Source organism: Papaver somniferum, chromosome 11, assembly GCF_003573695.1.
Source record: "Papaver somniferum cultivar HN1 chromosome 11, ASM357369v1, whole genome shotgun sequence".
Lineage (NCBI taxonomy): Eukaryota > Viridiplantae > Streptophyta > Magnoliopsida > Ranunculales > Papaveraceae > Papaver > Papaver somniferum.
This window is the reverse complement of record NC_039368.1, coordinates 41,376,076-41,391,874: the sequence shown is the minus strand read 5'-3', so window position 1 is coordinate 41,391,874 and position 15,799 is coordinate 41,376,076. Positions and strand designations below refer to the sequence as shown.

Below are 15,799 nucleotides of genomic sequence, written 5' to 3'. Positions count from 1 at the left end.
ACTTCATTTTTCAGTTCTAGTCTTGTATCATGTATTTTTACTTTTCAACCTAGAACCGCAATAATATAGCTCATGCCTTGGTTACTTGGGCCAAAGATAATTCTGAAACTTGTTGATGGTCTAGACCTCTAATTTGGCTTTTGCCAACTGTTGAGGCAGACCTCTAGCCTTCCCTTAGCCGTTGATTATAAATAAAAAAATGTCCAGTCTCTAAAAATATAAACGGACAGCATAAGAAAGCAATTTTCTGTGATAATATAACATGACATGCATAATTCGTTTTATCTATACTAAATCAATCAATCCAATTTGGAAAAAAAAAGGTGTTTCATCATTTTAGATGACTGTTATGGCAATGAATATGCTTACATATCTTTCTTTTTACATATACAGCCACCCATTCAATCCAATCTTCTAAGCAAATGTATTCACTATTTTTAGTAACTCCTGTACACCCTGGAATCTAGTTTCCCCATGCACCATTGAAGCCATTTTGCCTCCAAAATTATGAACTCAAAATTATCTAGCCAAACCATCCAAAAAAAAAAAGAATCAGCAACCAGGAAAAGTATACCGTTGTATGTGTCAGACTAGCATCTTGGTGAAGAACCTTACAAGATACTGCAGTCGAAAAACCAATTTGGCTCTGTTATTCTACGAACAAACTCAACTCGTATTTAACAGACTTGGATTGGCCTTCAGGAGTTCTCTGAAATTTTTACTTCCCATGTTCGCTGTAACAACCTTTAGCGTCGGTAAAGGAGTGTTTTTCAGAAAGAATTTGGCTAGTATAGCTCTTGCCTTAGGCGGAGTTCTTCAGGAGATGATGGATCTTCCTCGTCATGTGATAGTAGTTCCCCATTTCCACCACGCAGTTGGGTTGATAATGTTGGGGATACTGGCACATAATTTCCTGCATAAATGTGAACATGTAAAATCAAGCTGTCCCTAAACTCCCTAACTAACTGGACCAAAAAAAGGAACAAAGAAAGAAAACATAAAGGGGAGGAAAAGGTAATCCACTCACCTCTGAAGGAAGGTGATTTTTCGAAGTCTTTGGTGACATGCAATAAAATGGTTCCTGAGAGCACAACAATGAATCCACATATCTCGGAAATAATGTCTCCCCCACTTTGTCCATCCCAATCCTGAAATAAACTACGATAAGTGGTGGAAGAAACTACAAGCAACACGAGATGTCTCCTTTTTCCATTATTAAAAAACACAATATAGTCTAAATATTCAGAAACAGAAATGTACCATCCTGATTCATCCTTTTTTTCAAATTTTATGTATGTATTTAATCTGATTGGATATATGATCAAGTAAAAAGATATTCAGCTTCACTTTAGGTCAGCTAAAGCATCATTATAGTGGAGAAACAACTGAATCAAACTACATTTATTGAGAGGCTGTTTGCAAAGTAGGTTCGGTTTAAAGATGCTTTGAGAAATATAAAGAAAAAACCTTGAACATTATGACACTCGCAAGGATTGTAAGTGTGGTGAACATGACATAATAAATAGGTGAAACAACCGCTGTGTTGAAGGTGTCAAGCGCCTGAAATATTGGAGAAAAATCATGGTTAGAGTATGAGATGTATAGTTCAAATTTATAAGCAAGTTGGACAAAAATTAGCCATCAAAGTGTTCCAACCAAGTTCTAAAATTAAGAAATCCTCAGGATATAAAACATATATGAAATTTAAATGAAGTACTCAGAAACGTAAAGTCAAAATTTTGCAAGTCATAACGCTGCAAGGCATCTGCATCACTTGTACTTCTGTCGAGAAGCCTTCTCAGGTAAAAGAGCACACATAAGCTTAGAATATAAACAAGCTTTGGCAAGACCGTAAGTATTTCTGGAAAGGTGGGGAATTGAGTTGACCCTTCTGTCTATATATTCTTCTATCTAAACCAGCTTGCAGACACACTATATTGAGAAACAGTATATACTTACCGATCTGGGAATAATGTGGCACTCTTTGTACGAAAAAGAGGCAATGAATGGAAGACATAAATACTAAAATATAAAACAGAGATTTCAAAGTATTAAATACATGACTGCAACGAGTTTATCACTCAACAGCTAAACTGTTTGACATCGCATGGGTCGACATTGTCTACAAAATCGGGCTTAATTTCATGCACAAGATCAAAACAGAGGAAATAGAGGTCTCGAGTTTAACATAGAAAGCCGAACACTAGAAAAATGAAGTTTAGGAGTTGTTAATCCTTCGAATGAAGATTATGTCAGCATGAGTGCCTATCCTCAGATTAAAGGATGGAAACTAAAGTTACTCAGAGAAAGCACATGATATTTTGTGACAAACGGCAAAGACAATGAAAAGTTTAGGCACCACAAGCATGCAGTTACGATTCTTATATTTATTTCCTACAAAAACCCCTCTGCCCCCCTAAGAACTACTAAATGGCATGAAAATTTCAGCAGTAACGTTGAATTTTTTAAGATAAATGCACAAGAAGAGGGCAAACATAAAGAGTATCTGATATATCACAAAAGTATGAAATTGTTTAATCGTTGTTTGTTTCAGATATTTGAATCATCATGTAAACTCGTATTCTTTCTATGCTAGCTTCTAAGCAATTGCCTCTCAAGCTAAACATTTCTTCAATTCATCTGCATTCTAAACATGTCATGGTTTCAGTTATAAAAGCAACTCTTACGAACCTTATTGAGATAATTCATTTGGGTGACAACACAAGTAACAACTACCAACAAAAAGAACCATGTCTCTGGGTAGATGAGCTGATTGTTACCCTCAAAAGTAAGCTTCAGAGATGTTCCCAGGGCTTTAACACTCATGACCTGTGTATAAAAACATAGTTTAGTAATAAATATAAGTGAAGCAATAATAAAGTAATGAAAAAAAAACAACAGATAATATATAGATAGATCGAATAGAGGCGATTAGAAAGTTTAACAGATTATATAACAAATGCTCAAGTCTAATACAATGGGAAAAAGGCATTAATAAATCTACATATTCAACTATTTTAAATAGTCATTTGAGTTGGATAAAAGCTCTTTAACTCGTGTCTTCTATACACACTGCTGCTCATTTTGTAGATAGAATATAGCTTACGTGAATCTGTCAATTAAGATATGGGTGGTCTGCATTCAGCTGAATATGCAATAAGTGCTGAGTTTTGGTCTTTACCCCTAAACAATGTTCGATGTTCATTTCATCCCTTTCAGAAAATAATAAAACGATCCCCTAACTCAGGCTGACCAAATCATGCTTCTTGGAGAAGATGTCAGGTTAAGAAAATTATAAATTAATCTGTAGTTCAATTGATTTACCGAGAGGGAACCCATCAGTGAACAAATTCCCGTGAAAACCAACACGTTTGTATGGCCACATTGTGGAGCAAAATGGAAGACCAGAATAAAGACCAACACAATAACCGATGCCACATAAAGCAAAAAAGCTGCAATAGAAACAAAGTTACGCAGTCAGAACGCAGAACGCAGAAGAAAACTACGAATAAAAAGGGAAATGAGAAAGAAATATGAATATGTGTGACCTGTTTGAGTTGCCATATTCCATATTTCAATTACAGATGTGATTGGATGCTCTTGTGGAGCATGGGTCACAATTATGATTGACCCGCAGATGCACATTACACAGCCCAAAATTGCTAGTTTGTGCAACCTCTCTTGTAAAATGAAGTGCGCCAACACAGCACTGCGTAATAAAATGTAAGCAAATATTGTTGTTCCCAAAATAAAGATATTAGGACCTCGCCATGAAAAAGTTGAATTGAAAATGTAACTGCAGGAGTAAGTACCTGACTATGATACTTAATGCGCCAAGAGGGGTAACAAGTACTGCTGGGGCAAATGCATAGGCAACAAAGTTGGCAACTTCTCCAATGATCACTAAATAAGATATCAACAACAGGAGGACATCAAGATACTCCTTGAATCAGTATACGCACAAAAGTCTATGGTGAGGGAAGATTTAGTCTCGAGCAATCTCACAACTACCAATAAGAACCTGCTCAACAATAAGGTACTTAAGGGTTTCTGCTTTTTCAGTGCATAATTAGATGTGTATGTGAGGCAATGCATGAGCATGTAGGTTCCACCTTATGAGTTCTTAATTATCTAGCAAGGGAGAGGCAGAAAGGGAGAAGAGAAAAGAAAAAGTATTTAAGAAAAGAATGGTACAGCTGCGGAGGTCATTGATAGAATGCAGTGTAGCTACTTGCGTGTCTTTCATGTCACACTGCCAAGTAATCAATAATGGAACTTAGCAACAAACTAATGTAACTGAAGTCAAGGAACATGAATATCTATTAATCCCCCATAGAAGTCACCTAAACTGTACAGTACTATCCAATCTGACCAAAACTGAATTTGCCCTAACTTTTGTTTTCCTTGGGCATCAAACAAGAACTGAAATTAACTATGAGTATGCCCAATTGCTAATTTCCACCAAAACAGTTTAAGCTCAAGCGTACAAATACCCCCAAAATTCAATTCAATTAAACAAACAAATAAAATTGAATCTTGGAACACCCAAAATAAAATAACTTACTAGTAATCATGCCTGCCCACCATAGTGGCTCTAACAAATAAGCATGGCCACCAACTCCTATCAAAAACCATCAGAGAAACCCATTTCAGAGAGACAAAATCTCTAATCATAAAATGCAAAATTGTAAAAATAAAAAAAAAGTAATCTCCTAACCAGCTCTGACCCCAGTTGCAGCAGCAGCTCTTCTGAGACCTTTCTTCTTAATAATAAAACTTGCTCCAATAAACACACTTGATGAAAGAGCCAAAATAAAACCTTTCAGATTGTCTTCTGAAGAACCCATTGACGAATATTTTGTTGAATTCTTCTTCTTCTTTTACTCTTCATTGAAATGCCCCAATCTCATTAGAATTCATTCATTCATTAAGGAAATCATATTTTCTTCTTTCTCTCTCTCTCTCTAATCAGTCCTTGAATTTTGGTTTCTTGATGATGGCTTCTCTGTACCACCTAATGAAAAAATACATTTTCTAATAAAATCGTCGTGGGTCCCATATGGTTATGAGCTGTATAAGATCTCAATCGTTGGATCATGACAGGAAGTTATCATCATGTAGGGACATATTAAACGGATCGATAGTATAAGGAATATCTTGAATGAATATATAGTTTTTGTAATGGAGTGGACCAAACAAAGTTGGACACCAAATTGTCTGTTTTTTTCTGTGTAAATTCTCTTTTAACAGGAAGGAAGGATACTATTTGATCATGTTTTATTTGTTTAATTCGGCGTCTGGCGAACACGAAAGAGAAGGATCCAAGAAGGAGATGAATGCAGCAGCCAATGAGTGATTCAGAGAGTAACGTTTGTCTTATTGTATCCTTGGCTAACCTTCGAACTGTGCTAGCAGCAGGTTACACGCTTTGTTCCGACTTGGAGTGGGATTCATCGACACGGTGACTCTCGCATGTTCACATGTATGTCATATTGGCTTTGGTGCATGGAAATATTATACTACTAGTGCCACGACAAATCAAAGGCCAATAGCATCTTTATTTATTTTGAAACCTATTATCGAGGTTCCAAGTTTTTGGTTTTGAGGGCTCCTACATATTCAAGTGTCCCAAATATAGATAAGGGATATTTAACCTATAATAAAAAAAATATATATATTCTTAAATAGTTAACCTAAAGCCAAAAACTAAACCTAAATATAATTATCTTTTTTTTCTCCATTATTTTTTCTTCCCTTTTTTCTTGGTTGTTCTTGTTGCATGTCAACTCCTTAACCACAGTATTTCCTTTAAAGCAGTGTTGTCCACGCAGCTGCGCGGGACGCCAAGGTAAGCAAGCAGGTTAATCACCGTTGAATTTTCTCATGTACCGTTGGATGAAGTTGAGTTTATCTTTCCTTGAAATTAACAGCTGGCAAACTATTGATATTAGAGATAAATCCCTTGAGTTTGTTTTTAATTTTGTATGTCCTTTTTGCTTTAATCTTCTTTTTTTTTTTTCTATTAATCCTTGGTGCGAAAAAAATGATGGGATCTTCTACTTGGATATAGACCTGCTAGAAGAAAGAAACCCATTTCTTTCTACCCCTTTTCCTCTTAAGTGATTTTCCACGATTCTTTAATACGTCAAACTATTTTTGTGTTGTTTGGTTTTCTTTGATTTGGTGATGTTGAATATATATTTTGTCTAAAGATACGTCAACCTAGAGAAGCAGTGCCAATGATAAATTTTTTGATGTCATTCAACGATTATCGTCTCATTAACTGATCAAAACTGCAGTAACTTTTTGATTATCATATCGAACATACATTATTCCATAGACTTACAGTATATGATTGAAGGAAGCAAACATTAACAGTAAGAGCAGATTTCTATTCTTGCCTAGAAACTAAAAGATTGATACAGAGTTGAAGTTGAACGTTAACATGATTTTGAACAAAAAAAAAACAGAATTATACAACAACATAACCGGATTCGCCAGTAACATGTAACCGGGTTTCGCCAATTTTTTCCTAATTTATGTTCTTCTCAATTTTTTGCATAATCGCAATTTTTTTTTTGATCAGTAAAATGAAATTTTATTGAACTCGACAGGAAACCGCCGAAAGAATACATGGTACAAAACTCAACCAGGGAAGGACAAAGTATCCTTTAAAAAAAAAAGAAAACAATTCTAGCTGAAGATAAACAAGGTAGAGAATTATATCGAAAACAACAACCAAAACGTACCTATTAAACTGATCAAAAATCTTCAAGGGGGTTCGAAAACAACGTTGTTCCAATTAAGCATGAAGTCTTTGAGAGTAATGTTCTGAAACTCAGGTTGCAAATAAAGCCAATAAGCTAAAGTATGTTTTATTTTCAGAATGATCTTGTTGATAGTTCTTGACTTGTTGTCGAAGGCTCTCTGATTTCGTTCTTTCCACAAGGACCACAGTATAGCAGCTGGTAAAACTTTGATGACGGAGGATTTCCTGGAAACGGTATTTGGATTGGGCCAAGTGCTTAGCGCAATGGAGATTGAAGGAGGAAGCATCTATATGATGTTGAATTCAGCTCGAAAGAAGTTCCAAATGTGGCTTGCAATGTGACAGTGAAGGAACAGATGCAGGTTTGATTCCGCATCTCTTACACAAACATAACAATGATTGACCCAGGTGCGCCATCTTTTCTTAATCAGCTCGTCTTGAGTTAAGACTTTGTTTCTAGCTGCAAGCCAAAGGAAGAAACCAACTTTGGATGGCCATAACTTCGACCGTATTCTTTTAGGGTGAACGTGCTATTGAGGGTCCAGATCTTTGTTATCAGTCTCGACTAGCCAAAGATAACATTTTTTAACTGTAAAATCTCCAACTTTTCGACCATCTTTCCATAACCTTACATCGTCATTAGTGGATGGAAAGGCGCCATTAGAGTCCAGCAGGTGAAGTAATGCAGCTATATCACGGATGACATTGTAGTGAACTCTTCTAGTGATGCCTAAGTTCTAAGATTCAGAGTTGCTCGAGTACATTTGACTGATAGTGTGCGTCTTCGAATTTGAGGCATTGTAGGCTGCAGGAAATTGGTTAGCTAAGGACTGCTCACCAATCCATACATCGCACCAGAAACTTATCCTACTGCCATCGCCCAGTTTGAAAATACAGTTAGTTTTGAAAGCCTCATATTGCTTGTGGATACCGCTCCATATGCTACATCCATAAGGATGATTCGTTTTCTTGGTTGACCAATCAGATTGCTCCATACCATACTTTTCAGTTGTGATTTGCTTCCACAAGGGATTATCTTTTGAACCAAACTTCCATAACCACTTCATAAGCAATGCAATATTCATTAGATGCAGCTGTTTAATACCTAATCCACCTTTCTTTTGGCTTCACCAGATATTTCCAATACACATGGTGGTACTTTTTGCCGTCATTACCACCATCCCATAGAAAATTACGCATGATTGTTTCTAGCTTACGAATGATGTTCATAGGAGCTTCAAAGATTGAAAAATAATAAATCGGAAGGTATGAGAGTACAGAGATAATCATGGTTAGCTTACCTCCTTTTAAGAGATCTTTTGCAACCCAAGATGGTAGACGAGATTCAAATCTTTCTACTATTTTGTTCCACTTAATATTGGATCTGTAATTCTCTCCGAGAGGCAAGCCAGGGTAAGAAGTAGGAAGAGATTGAACTTTGCACCCCAACTGGCATAAGCGAAGTCTTGTGAAAATTCACCTTAAAACCTGAAATTATTTCAAACCATATCAAGATGTTGCGTAGGTTGGAAATACATTGCTGGTCATCTTGGACGAAAACAAGGGTATCATCGGCGAACTGAAGGTGTGTAATTTTAGCTCCACCTGGAACAATTTCGAAGCCTTTGAGCCAACCAACATGTGTTGCCTTTTCAAAGAGTAAATTTAGAGCTTCTGCAATTATCAAGAATAAGAATGGAGAGAGAGGATCTCCCTGGCGGAGACCTTTCGAGATTTTGAAATAACCATTAGAGGAACCACTGATAAGCACAGAAAAATTCACATTGGAGATAGCTGCTTTTATCCATCGTCTCCATTTAACTCCAAATCCCATTCTCTTCAAAACATAATCCAAAAAAGACCAAGCTACATTATCGTAAGCTTTTTGGAAATCGATTTTACAGAGAATACCTGCTTGTTGAAACCTTTAAGCAGAATTGATGTATTCATTCGCTATGATAGCTCTATCCATTTTTTGCCTACCTTCTACATAAGCTGATTGTTGGTGACTTATAATTATTGGGAGAACCGTTTTGAGTATGGTGGCGATGACCTTTGATATGATCTTGTTTATGTTGCTCATTAAGCTAATTGGACGAAAATCAGTGATGAACTCCAAGTCCTGCACTTTCGGAATGAGGACAAGAAAAGTTGACTTGAGTCTCCAATCAATCTAGTTGTTGTAGTAGAGCTCATCCATGACCAGGAGAATGTCATGCTTCATGAAATCCCAAGACTTACTAATGACAAAGATGGGCATTCCATCAGGACCCGGAGCTTTCTCCTGGGCTAACTCAGCTAGTGCCTTTTGAACTTTTGCTTCAGTGAACTTGATTTCAAGCTTGTTGGCTTCATCATGGGATATGGAAGGGAAAGTGAGTCCATTTAGCTGGGGTCTAGAAAAAGAGTCTTCTTCAAATAATCCCTGATAGTAAGAAATAATTTCCTCTTTGATAACAGCTTTATCGCTTGTCAAAGCCCCATTAATATTCAACTGCGAAATTTTTTTACCTCGTTGTTTAGATGATGCATACTTGTGGAAAAAATGGGTATTATTTTCATGTTCCTCAACCTAGTTGATGGTAGCTCTTTGTTTCCAAAAATCATTATGCATCTTCGTTAATCTCTTGAAATCATCCTTTGCTTCAATTCTTTCCATCGCTAGTTGAGCATTATCAGGATCCAACAACAATTTAGACTCCACAAGTTGACCTGCAATGAGATTGTTTTGTATTAAGGAGTCAATTTTTCCAAAAACCTCACGGTTCCATTCACTCAACTTTCTTTTTAGAGCCTGCATTTTATTAGCGAGAATAAAACCAGGAAAACCAATGAAGCTAAAGGATTGCCACCAATGTTGCATAAGCTCCAAGATCGTGGGGTCTTGCAACCACATCTTTTCGAATCTGCATGGAGTTGGACCCCAACCTTCATTCTGCATGGACAACAATATGGGACAATGATCTGAAAAAGGCTTGGGTAAGGTTGTTTGCTCAATCCTTGAGTAATTGTCTTCCCAAGAGGAAGAAACGACAAACCAGTCAAGCTTGCTCCAAGAAGAGTTTCTGCTCCATGTGAAGTGACTGCCAATTAATGGCAAATCCATGAGGTGATGCTGTTGAACAAGAGACGCAAATTTCTTAATGGATTTAAAATTGTGATTTCTTCCTGATCTTTCGTGCAAGAATCTTGTGACATTGAAATCACCACACAACACCCACGGTTCCTCCCAAATGGTTCTAATGTCTCTTAATTCAGCCCAAAATTATTTTTTTTCATTGTTAAGCACAGGATCATACACAGCAGTAAGTAACCAATTGAAATTTTCAGAAATAAAACGGTACCTGATTGAAACCGAGAAAGCACCTAAGAGGGATTCAATTACAACAACCTTGTTGGTATTCCACACTACTATAATCTCTCCTGAGTAACCATTAGAATCGAGAGCTACCCAATCAAAATTATTTCCTCCCAAAAAATGCTTCACTTGATGCCTTTGCCAATTTGAAACATGAGTTTCTTGTAAAGATAAAATGTTAGGTTTCCAAAGACGTAACAATACTTTGAGTTTATCCCTTCTGCTTATATCACAAAGTCCCCTGATGTTCCAAGTTATAATTTTTGTCTTCATGGATCAACCAAGTTAGCGGATGTTGCTGCTTCGTTGGATTCATTCTCTTTGTCTTCTTCTGATTGTTCAAATAATTCGAGAAGATTGAATTCGTTCCTAGAAGTTGATTTATGCATAAAGGCATTGAGTTGTTCTTATGTTTGCTGAAAAGAGACACCAATTACGGGGCCAAATTCTTAAAACTGATTAACCAACAATTGAAGCTCTTGCAAGTTTTCTACTGCGATTTGAGGATTTTGGGTAGGGGTGTGATATGGAGAGCGAGTTGAATCATCTGCTAAAAAGTTTCATGGTTGCTGAGGAGATTCACTTGATAACAAAGAGTCGAACGAGTTGGGTTGCATGGACTGATTGGGCTTGTTTACTAGGAGAGAATCAATTGTCGTAACATGGTGTTGTGTTGCATGGGCTTCTGAAATTCTGTTGGTGCGGGTGTTGATCCATTCGGGTTCTGGGACCATGGGAGCAGAAAGTAAATACAATTCAAAATTTGAATTTGCATTTAATGTTGGTAGTTGTGGTTGCAGGTTTATCTCTGAGAAAAGTGCTTGGTCAACAGCTTGAGCGGTACTAAAATCTCTGAAATTTTCAGGTGCAATAACTTCTCTTGCTGGGAACATAACCATTTGCTCTTCTATCCCCATGTTTCCATTTTTATTACCGGAACTTCCATTCAAAGAAGAGACGGAAGGCGTGCGATCTAACCGATGCACCTGTTGATGAAGAGCATGATTTTGAATAGGTTTTGCGAAATTCCCTGATTCAACAGTATGATACTCTTGGTTATTAACGAGTTCCACGTTGTCTACAATTTTACCTGCAATTGGGAAAGACAGTCTTTTTATATGCATCATTTTGTATTCGACAGGAGAGTTCACTGGACCTGAAACTTATAAGTAGATAGCAGAATAATCAACACCATTCAAAGAGTTTGCATGAGAAGAAATAAGACCACCCCTCATTTTGCCTAATTTCCTGTAAGTTTTCAAGTTCCATATGTGGAGTGGAACTCCATGAATCATAAGCCAAACTGGTTTTGGAATATTAGCTCCTTGTGATTTGATATTATTGGCATCAGGTGACCATTCAACAATTCTCATCTTGACATCATTCATCACCCATTCTTCTTTGGATAAGATTTCCTTCTTTTTCTGCACTGAATCAACGAAGAATAGAGCATGAGTTTTGGTTGTTGTGATGGGAGGTAAAGACACAGACCCTTGCAACTTTAAGGTTGATTTCATTAGTTGAGCTACTTTATTCCATGGGATGGACTTATCTTGAATCTCACATATTAATGCTCCCTTCCATCTGCTGTTAAAGCGTACTAGATGTTGAAGTTGGAGTGTTGAAATTTAGATGGCGTAGGAGGAGGTTGGAAAATTGTATCCATACCCAAGAAAAATTTGATTGCTTCAGCGAAATTCAGCCATCCTCTGCCTTCTCCACCAGCAGGAAAGAAACAAACTTGTGTGGGATCTTTCTTTGTTCCGAACCTAGTTAGTTTAAGCATTTCACCGTTTCCAAAGAAATTTCTGACTAGAGAAAGCTGATCATTATTTTTGGTACAACTCCAATATGTTGATTTTTCTCTTAAAGTTTTAGACTCCTGCTCAAGGATTGAACTGATCCGTTCAAAGGCTACTAAAGAAATGATAAATTCTTTAAACCCCATATTGATTTCCTTGATCGATGTCATTATTTCTCCATTTTACTTCACTTTAGCTATTTCAAAAGATCTATTTCCTATAGAGATGCATTGTTTTGCGCCTGTAGCAATAACTGCTGATGTTGTTCCATTGAAAATTACTTGTACTGGCTTAGTTGTTGATCCTCTCCTATCATTAATTCCTGAACTTGTACCTCTAGCAATCGATGCCCATGATGCTTTGTTATTACCTTGATGATTCGTACCCATGGTGGGTGGAAAATGAAAGAAAAGTTTTTGTACAGTTTTAATGGGTTATCAATGTGGTACTGCATCACAAATTAATGTATCCCGATATCCCCAAGGTCAGATTATCATCTAATTAGATTTCGTTAATTTAAATAAGATACGCACACAACAAATCAAAGAGACGGAAAATCTGATACTCATCATTATCATCTTATGCACAAAAAAAATCTTCATTATCATATGTAACTCGATCATTTACTAAACATAGCTATGTGTGATTGATGAGCTTCAATCATCATCAGCTTCAACCGCATAATATCTATTCCACATTTTTTGTATTGGGTTTTTATAAAAAATACCGTGAACAGAGGAACTGTTTTTTTCAAGGAAGAAATCGTTGACTTTTCGATGATGCTTCTCAAAACAATAGATATGCAGGTGAGGATTAGTTTTACTATATTTTATAAATAAAGGACCTAGTTCTAATATCAATAGTTTCCCAGCTGTTCATTTCAAGGAAATATAAACCCAACTTTATCCCGCCGTACGTAAGAAATTTCAACGGTGATTAACCTGCTTGCTTACCTTGACGTCGGGACAACACTGCTCTTTCCTTTATTTAGTTAACTAGGTAGTTTCCTTGTTTAGCTAGGATTCTTAAATGCGTAAGTTACTTCTTGTTAGACAAGTATCGATTAGTATAAATACTCAGTTTCTGAGCTTGTATTAAAACACTTCAATCAATACAACTTCAGTTCTGTTTATTATCACAAAAGCAGAGGTGGCTAATCCCCGTAAAAAAATAATTTTATCTCAGGTTTCTAGTTATTTGATCTCTTGTTTCAGTTGTTTTGGTTTATAACCCTAACATCTGGTACAAAGCAGGTTTGATATATTCTTAGAATTTCAACAAAAAAAATTTCTATATCATGACGGTTGTGGAGTTAACAGAAGAAGTTAAAGTTTTAAAAGATGAGATCAAGGAATTGGTCAATGCTCTAACAAAATAGCACCTTGACGACATTGAGAAAGCTGAAATTCAAGCAGGTGTTGACAGAGCTAATCGTACAGAAGACATAACTGCTTTGTCACGAGCTTTAACAGAGGCCATGAAAATATCTATTACTGAAACCCTTGGTTCAGCAAAAAACGGCCATACTGTTATTTCTCCTTCTCACCCTCAACATAATACTGGTCATCTCGGTGGTGAAACTACTACAACTATTCGTCCAACATAATTAACCTTAAATTTCCAACTTTTTATGGTGTCGATCCTGACGGCTGGATTTTTCAAGCTGATCAGTATTTTAGCCTACATTCAATCACTTCGGTTTTTAAAATTTAGGTGGTTGTTGCTCATCTGACAGGTGATGCCAACTCCTGGTATCGTTGGCTTATAAAGTCTAATCCTACACCATCTTTGGAAGAATTTTGTTCACTAATTTGTGACAGATTTGGGGATCACAAGTTTATAAATCCACATATTGTATTGACAAAGTTGTCTCAATCAGGTACCGTACGACAACTAATCTCTGAGTTTGAAAATTGCTCAATTTCGTTCATGATCTTCCTACACAATACCTTTTTGATTTATTTATTTTTTCCTTACGAGTGGATATTGGCACTGGTGTTCGTTTATTTGAACCTAAGACATTAGCTGAAGCTTTCAAAAAGACAATAGAACAAGAAGATAATATCATTGCAGCCTCTTCTATTTCAAAACCTTTGCGTTCAACTCCTTTTAAACCCACAATGGCTGCCAACCCACAAACTAAAAAAAACACATTACCTCATGGAGCTAAAAGATTAACATGGGAAGAAAAAAAATAAAGACGCGACAAAGGCCTTTGTTTCAACTGTGAAGAGTTCTATAAACCTGGCCATTTATGTGTCAAACCAAGATTATTGCTCTTAGAAATGGCCCCGAATATTACTGACAGCGAAGATCAATTTGTTGATGAGGATATTCCGCATGCGTGTTCGGATAATTTGGGTGAGCAGAATGACCAAGAACCTAAAATTTCCATACACTCCTTAATGGGATCTACTTTTCCCAACACAATGAGGATTACGGGCTATGTTAAGGCTAAGCCGATTACAATCTTGGTTGATTCTGGAGCTACTCATAACTTTATTCATTCATCCATTGTCAAGTAATGTGGTCACAAGATTGAATCCGATAATTCTTTACGAGTAATTGTAGGTGATGGAGGTACATTAACTACTCTTGGGTCTTGTTTTAACATGCCAGTTACCCTCCACAATTGCACTTTCTTGGTTGATTTTCATCTTTTAGAAATCAGCGGCTGTGATGCAGTGTTAGGAGTCCAGTGGCTGCGTACTTTGGGTAAAATCTCTTGGGATTTTAACAAGTTGACAATGAAGTTCAAATATTATGCAGAGGACATCATTTTACGTGGAAATACTTCTTCGGTAATGATTTTAGATGCTTCTCTCAGGCAGTGTTTGTTGTGCAAAGAGACTTATGGTTTTAGTCTTCAACTATCATAATTACATAATGATACTACTACTAATTCAGTTGTGCCGCCTATGATTCAGCAACTGTTGTCTGATTTGAAGATATTTTCAAGATTCCAACTGTTCTTCCTCCTGAACGTTTACATGACCATCATATTCCGTTACTTCCTGGCTCTGCTCCTGTTAATGTGCGACCATATTGATATCCTCATTTTCAGAAATATGAAATAGAGAAAATTGTAGATAAATTACGACAGGCTGGTTTTATTCGACCTAGCTCTAGTCCTTTTTCTTCCCCTATCTTAATGGTTCAAAAAAAAGATGGTTCATGGAGAATGTGTGTGGATTATCGTGCTTTAAATAAGCTAACTATCAAAGATAGATTTCCAATACCTATGGTGGATGAATTGTTGGATGAGTTACACGGTGCCATGATTTTCTCTAAATTGGATTTTCGTTTTGGTTATCATCAACTTCGTGTGCATGCTCCTGACATTCGAAAGACGGCTTTTAGAACTCATGATGGACACTATGAATTTCTTGCGATGCCCTTTGGTCTTTCCAACGCACCAAAAACTTTTCAGAGTTTTATGCATTACATTTTCAGACTATACTTACGCATGTTCATACTAGTCTTTTTCGATGATATTTTAATCTATAGTAAGAGCCTAAAGGATCATGTTCATCATTTATCCCTAGTGTTTGGTATTATTCGAACCAATAAGCTATTTGTCAAGGACTCAAAATGTGCTTTTGCTCAAACTTCCATTGGTTATTTGGGACATGTCATCTCTTCTAAAGGGGTTTCAGTTGAACATGACAAGATACAATGTATTATGTCATGACCTATTCCTACCAAAGTTAAGGCACTAAGAGGTTTTTTGGGTTTAGCCGGCTATTATCGTAAGTTTGTTAAAGACTTTGTTAAAATCAGTGCACCTTTAACTCAATTGCTCAAAAGATGCCTTCTTTTGGAGTGAGAAGGCAACTACTGCTTTCAAACAACTACAACAAGCTTTAACTA

The 15,799-nt window shown here is 36.6% G+C and overlaps 1 protein-coding gene across 2 annotated transcripts; it reads right to left on the bottom strand.

The window, feature by feature from the left end:
• Positions 1–232: 232 nt before the first annotated feature.
• On the bottom strand, positions 233–5,024 carry LOC113322247 (probable magnesium transporter NIPA4). 2 transcript variants are annotated; one of them, XR_003347086.1, is made up of 10 exons: positions 4,718–5,024; positions 4,565–4,621; positions 3,813–3,903; positions 3,549–3,709; positions 3,325–3,452; positions 2,692–2,829; positions 1,468–1,560; positions 1,028–1,148; positions 616–913; positions 233–523 (listed from the first exon to the last, which is right to left on the bottom strand). XR_003347086.1 is itself a non-coding variant. In XM_026570303.1 (9 exons), the coding sequence occupies exons 1-9, from the start codon at positions 4,845–4,847 to the stop codon at positions 786–788; spliced, it is 1,047 nt and encodes a 348-aa protein (XP_026426088.1). In that variant the 5' UTR covers positions 4,848–5,024; the 3' UTR covers positions 236–785. The 2 variants fall into 2 exon arrangements, 1 of the variants encoding a protein (XP_026426088.1); XM_026570303.1 differs by having other exon boundaries at positions 236–913.
• Between the last annotated feature and the right edge of the window lie 10,775 nt (positions 5,025–15,799).